This window comes from Cryptomeria japonica, chromosome 11, assembly GCF_030272615.1.
Source record: "Cryptomeria japonica chromosome 11, Sugi_1.0, whole genome shotgun sequence".
NCBI lineage: Eukaryota > Viridiplantae > Streptophyta > Pinopsida > Cupressales > Cupressaceae > Cryptomeria > Cryptomeria japonica.
Genome location: NC_081415.1, coordinates 224,670,401 through 224,676,296, shown reverse-complemented (window position 1 = coordinate 224,676,296; position 5,896 = coordinate 224,670,401). Strand labels below are relative to the sequence as shown.

The 5,896-nt window shown below is 34.1% G+C and overlaps 1 protein-coding gene across 1 annotated transcript; it reads left to right on the top strand.

The window, feature by feature from the left end:
• The first annotated feature begins 250 nt into the window (after positions 1-250).
• On the top strand, positions 251-3,062 carry LOC131860147 (receptor-like protein EIX2). The gene is made up of 2 exons (XM_059214522.1): positions 251-2,547; positions 2,921-3,062. Exons 1-2 carry the CDS (start codon positions 251-253, stop codon positions 3,060-3,062), a joined length of 2,439 nt encoding a protein of 812 aa, XP_059070505.1.
• The last annotated feature ends 2,834 nt before the right edge of the window (positions 3,063-5,896 follow it).

Here is a 5,896-nt window from a genome sequence, read left to right as displayed (position 1 = left end):
GTCCATGTGAACACAATCATAAGATAGCAGACAAACCGCAATCATCGGAAGGAATAATCAAATATTCCGTACGTACCGAGAAACTCGGTCAAAAAGTCAAAGAAAAGTTAACGTCAATGTCCCAAAGTCTGGTATTTTGTGGAAAATTGACAGAAGAAAATTATTAACCATTGACCTGTTGACCGGCACGCAGGTTAAGAGAACAGGCCGCCCAGAGAAGAAGTGCAATTCCCTCCATCCCTTTACGCAAATGGCCATCCCTTTACGCAAATTGACTGGTATTGTTTTTCTTCTCTTCTTCTGCCCTCCTCTTTCCCATGGATTAATGTCCAACAGGTGTCCTTCCCACGAATCCCAAGCTCTGCTCCTCTTCAAAGCTGCCTTGATTGACCCCAACAGCTATCTGAGTTCGTGGGTAAATGGAACAGACTGCTGCACCTCCTGGAATGGCATTTCCTGCGACGATAACACCAACCACGTTGTCTCTGTCTCTCTTGGTATCTATTTCCAAGGTGTGATAGAAGTAGTAACACCAGGTACTACCATTCCTACCTGTTTGGCAAATCTCTCTTATCTTCACTCTTTAGATTTATCTGGTTATAGCTTTACTGGGACGATTCCCACTTTCCTTTGTCTGCTCACCCGCCTTATATTCCTTGATCTTTCACTCAATAGCTTCAATGGAAGCATACCTTCCTGCCTTGGCAATCTTGCTTCTTTAACTGACCTTTCCCTAGGTAACAACCAACTTAGTGGAAGCATACCGGCTTTTCTTGGGAGTCTCTCTTTGTTGAGGGAGTTAGATCTTAATAACAACCAACTTAGTGGAAGAATACCGGCTTCTCTTGGAAGTCTCTCTTTGTTGAGGGAGTTAGGTCTTGGTAACAACCAACTGAGCGGCATCGTTCCAGATTCATTGGGCAATCTCTCTTTACTCGAGCGGTTGGATATTAGAAATAACCAACTGAGCGGGACCATTCCCCCTTCATTTGCTCACCTTTCCTCACTCACTCGCTTAAATGCTAATGGCAATCGTTTCAATGAAACCGTCTCTTCTTTGCCACTTCCAGCTTCTTTACATATTCTAACCCTGTCATTAAACTATTACCAGTCGATTTCAGAAACTTCCTTTCACAACCTTACAAGATTAAGTGTTTTGTATTTATCTGATTGTGTCCTAAATATTAGCACAGCTTGGATTCCACCCTTTGATTTATCTAGTCTAGATTTAGTGTCATGTGTGATTGACGGTGAATTCCCACCTTGGATTTCAACACAAATTTCACTTGAAGAGTTGGTTATAACTAATGCCAGTCTTGTGGGCGTAATTCCCTCTTGGCTATGGGAAACCAGTCCTGAGTTAAATTATCTAAATCTTTCAGAAAATCATTTGGAAGGAAGCCTATTCTCAAATACTTCATCGTGGATGAAACTAGAACGACTAGATTTGGCTAGAAATAAATTGAGTGGGTGCATCCCATCAATGTGGTCTTTTTATATGCGTATACTGCTGCTCAATGACAATTTGTTCAGTGGCAATATTCATCCAAACCTGGGCAAGTTATCTAATCTCAACATGTTAAATCTTGCAAACAACAAGATAACAGGAGTGATCCCTGTTAGTTTGTCCAATTGTTCTTTACTTATTGTCCTGAATTTGGGAAATAATAGTTTGGAGGGAAGCTTACCACATGAGTTTAGTAAGCTGATTGAATTATATTCATTAGTTGTTCACAATAATAATTTGCATGGACCATTCCCTCCTTCAATAGCAAATTGTTCAAAGCTACAGGTTCTTGATATTGGAAATAATTTGTTTGAAGGTGAAATACCAGCATTAATTGGAAATATCTCAGAGCTAAAAGTATTGATAATGAAGGAGAACAAATTTACAGGCAATATTCCTTTAGAGATAGGTCAATTAAAGTACCTCCAGATCTTGCTCCTTTCTTCCAATCATATCTCAGGTTCAATTCCACACACAATTGTATTCCTGCAAGCAATGGCAAATGAAAGTCAAAATGGTTTTGTATTATCCACTCATACTTTTGGGCCCCTATATCAAGATGGATTGGATATGACTTTAAAAGGTACAAATCAACATTATCAATATATTCTTTCCACACTCACATCCATAGATCTCTCAAGCAATGAATTAGAGGGAAAAGTTCCTTCTAATTTTGGGAATTTGAAGGGGCTAAGGCTTCTAAACCTATCAATGAACAACTTGAATGGGACCATTCCAAAAAGTCTTGGAGAAATGCATCAATTGGATTCCTTAGACCTTTCAAGAAATCATTTTTCAGGACAAATCCCCATAGAGCTTGAATCTCTAAGCTTTTTGGGTTCACTGGATCTATCAAACAACAACCTTTCAGGAAGCATACCACAAGGAATACATATGATTGGCTTTGGAGAATCCTCTTATTCAGGGAATCCTAATTTATGGGGGTGTCCCCTACCCAGAAATTGTTCTTGGCCACAGTTTGTTCCTTCTCCTCCTCCAATTTACATTAATAAAATAAAGAAAAGCACTAAATATCCATGGTATGCGATATCAATGGGATTGTCCTTTGGAATGGCTTTTGGGGGGATAATATCATTGATCGTGATAAAAATCAGTTGGAGAAATGAATACTTTAACAAAGTTGATGCAATCCTAAAGTTCTTATTTCCCTGGATGAAGAATTTGACATTGTGAAGATATCTACAAATCATTGAAAGGTGAGTTTTTTTTGTTCTTTGATGTATATATGACAGTTGATTCTATATATCAAACTACAAAAATTCAAAAGAAAATTAGTACATTTTTTAGATAAAATATTTATTGACTATTGTATAAATTTTAGATTATTTGTAATTCTTTTAAATTGAATAAAGTAATTTTCTAATTGTTACTAATATATAACTTTGTGTACAGGAATCTATTTTTTCTTATGAAGATTTTTGGTGTTTCTAAAGACTATATTGCACATGCTTTTGAGAAAGACATACATGCAATTACATCATATACTTCCATTGAGGATAGATTGGAAAGTATGAACAACATACAGATTGTGTGAAAACTTTTATTTAAGATAGTGATATATGCATGTTTTTCTTTTGCTTAAATTTGGTTTTGTAGTTCTTTTGTATCTCCTCTATCCTTGAAAAGCAGAACAATATGGTTGGATATATGTAGAACAACAATACTTTGCAAAACTTTCTTAAAAATGGTAACAACACTTGTGTGTCTTCCAATTGAGAGAATGTTGCAGACTTGTGGAGTTTTTTTAATGTTTTGATGGATATAGGTAGAGTGACTATGCTCACATTATATTCATAGCATTCTAGTAGTTCAAAATAATGTACAAAATGTAAACAAAATGATCAGAAATTTTCATTTCCAGATGGAAATATACAGAATGTTGATGCTTATAATTATTTTGAATTTTTCTACATATTGCATCTTAGGCTTTGAAACTCATTTTTCTCTACATTATTATTTCAAGGACTGGTGTTGTAAGGTTCCCTCCTTCTGTGTGAATGCATTGTGGAGGTACTGGTGTTGTCATTGGTGTACTAGTATTTTATTATTTATACGCACACTTTGACACCTTAATTTGATTGTAGTTGCCATGCTATGCATTTTCTCATTCCCATTTGAGTAAACATCTTGAGCATTTTTTTATAATTAATTCAGATTTGAAGCTTTTCTGCCTTTTTTTGGTGGCTGGTAGTTCCCATTGTTATTGACATGTTATTGAATTTGGCTGTGTAGAACACCTATTCCTCAGTAACATCGAAAATGTGAACAAGTGGTGTGGAATCTTTCATTTATGTTGAGAATTTGGTTATGTAGAACATCTTTTCCTCATAGTAACATGGAAAATGTGAACAATTACTATGAAAATTTCCATATCACACTGAGATATGTATAGCTACAGGTGTTCATCCAACTTAATCAACATCTTGCTTTTTTTACATGAATATGGCTGTATAGTCCTCTTTGAAATATGAACTTTACTAAAATTCTCTGTAAATAAAGCCACAGGCCATCTTCAATTTATTTTTGCTTGACTTTGGATGGATCCCTTTGAAAGAGAATTTAATGGTTTTTTTCACTTTTCCTTTTGGGTTTGTATTTTTGTAGAAAACTCTGTAATTTTAAGATAAAAAGGGAGAAATTACAGTGTAGGCATCATGACGTACATAACTTCACGAGAACCATTATTTTGTTCTCATATACTAACTAAAATGGAGTACACCTAGTGATCCCATTAGATGTTGCTCAATACAATTGAAGAATGACAAGAATAGGGTCTTCCTAGCCATGACACTCTACATCACTAACATTTAACAATATATTTCTTATAATTATATTTAAAAAAATTATCATACAAAATTAGCTTGTGGATGATAAGGTGTATTAGATCATGGACATATGCAAATAAATTTAACCCTTGGTTGAGGTCAAACTAATTAAACAACCAAAACTGGTCATAAATATCTTGAAGACTAAGAGAGGATAATACATACCATTTCATAAATTTATAAATTGTTTGATTCCGATCAAGATTGTATGTAGTTTGAAACTAGATAACTCTTGTTGAAGCTTGTCCATGGTATCCATATTCTTTTCACACAAAACCTGAGACTATAAAAAAAAGAGAAGCCACCTATTGGTATCTTCATTCTTGTGTTTGTATTTTTCAATTAAAAAAATCCTCCCGAAGATGATTTTTTTTATCATACAACTATATAATCATTAGCTTTTTGTGACTTTTTCTCTAGGATTATGGTAGTGAGTGGCAATGATGATGTAATAGGATTATGGTGGTGAGTGGCAATGATGGTGTAATAGGATTATGGTAGTGACTGGCAATGGTGATGTAACCATAGTCATAATGTGTAATGTAGTAGATATGTCCCACAAAGTTAATGGCTCAATTTTAAAAAGGTTATTGTGAAAGCATATGATTCAATAGAAACTAATAGCATATGTTTGGTTTCCACATTCAATTATCCTTAGAGTTGACCACCATATAGTAACTAGCAATTTAATTATCTACGATATAACACATCCTATATTGTCCTAGGAAACTAGGTTTACATAATCTAATAGAATTTATAATTATGTAATAATCTATGAGCTCATTATCTCCCTACCAATTCCCTTCTTAGGTTTTGAAGACATGACTAAGCACTAGAAAAAAATTGAGATCACCTAGCATTTGAAGAACATTGTGGATGAGGTACAAAAGGTGTGATTTCTTGTAGCAATTCTCAATGAACACATACAAGATCAATATGTGTGTTATGATTCAAAAGGTAAAAATTTAATATGATTGAATAATTTTTTTTAGATATGTGTCAATGTAATATTAATGATCTCAATGAGATAAAATAGTGGTTAGACAAGTCGATGCATTTATATGTTTGATATTTTAAGGAGTTTTTCTCTAAAATTATATAAAAAAAATGTATGTCATCAATTATAAGTAATATTTTATTAGTGGATTCACCACACACACATAGAAGGAGTTGGTGCAACACGTCACATAATAAGGAACCTATAGAAAGAAGTCTATTGCTAGATTTATTTGGAGACCATAGTCATATGTGTTAATTGCATGAATTGAATCTAAAAGATTAATAAAAATGACCATTAGTTTGTGGTCTATTTGATACCAAAATGAGGGTCATATAGTAATCAATTGCCTATTAGTGTGAACCCAAGCAATATGAATTACCACATTACATGCTTATTTTTTTCTCATTACTGTTTATATGATTCATGCCAAGAAAAATGAGACTTTATCTTGTGTCCTACAAAATTTGCAAGGGATATAAATTAATGGTGTAAAGTTGGCTAGAGTGAAACTCATAGCACCAACTTTTGTTAAATCATGTTGAG

Bases quoted from the DNA above. Each gene is read 5' to 3' on its own strand.
- LOC131860147 (XM_059214522.1), top strand. From the start codon at position 251: ATGGCCATCCCTTTACGCAAATTGACTGGTATTGTTTTTCTTCTCTTC. The intron at 2,548-2,920 runs GTATGCGATATC...CTTTGTGTACAG, and splicing joins AAAAGCACTAAATATCCATG to GAATCTATTTTTTCTTATGA.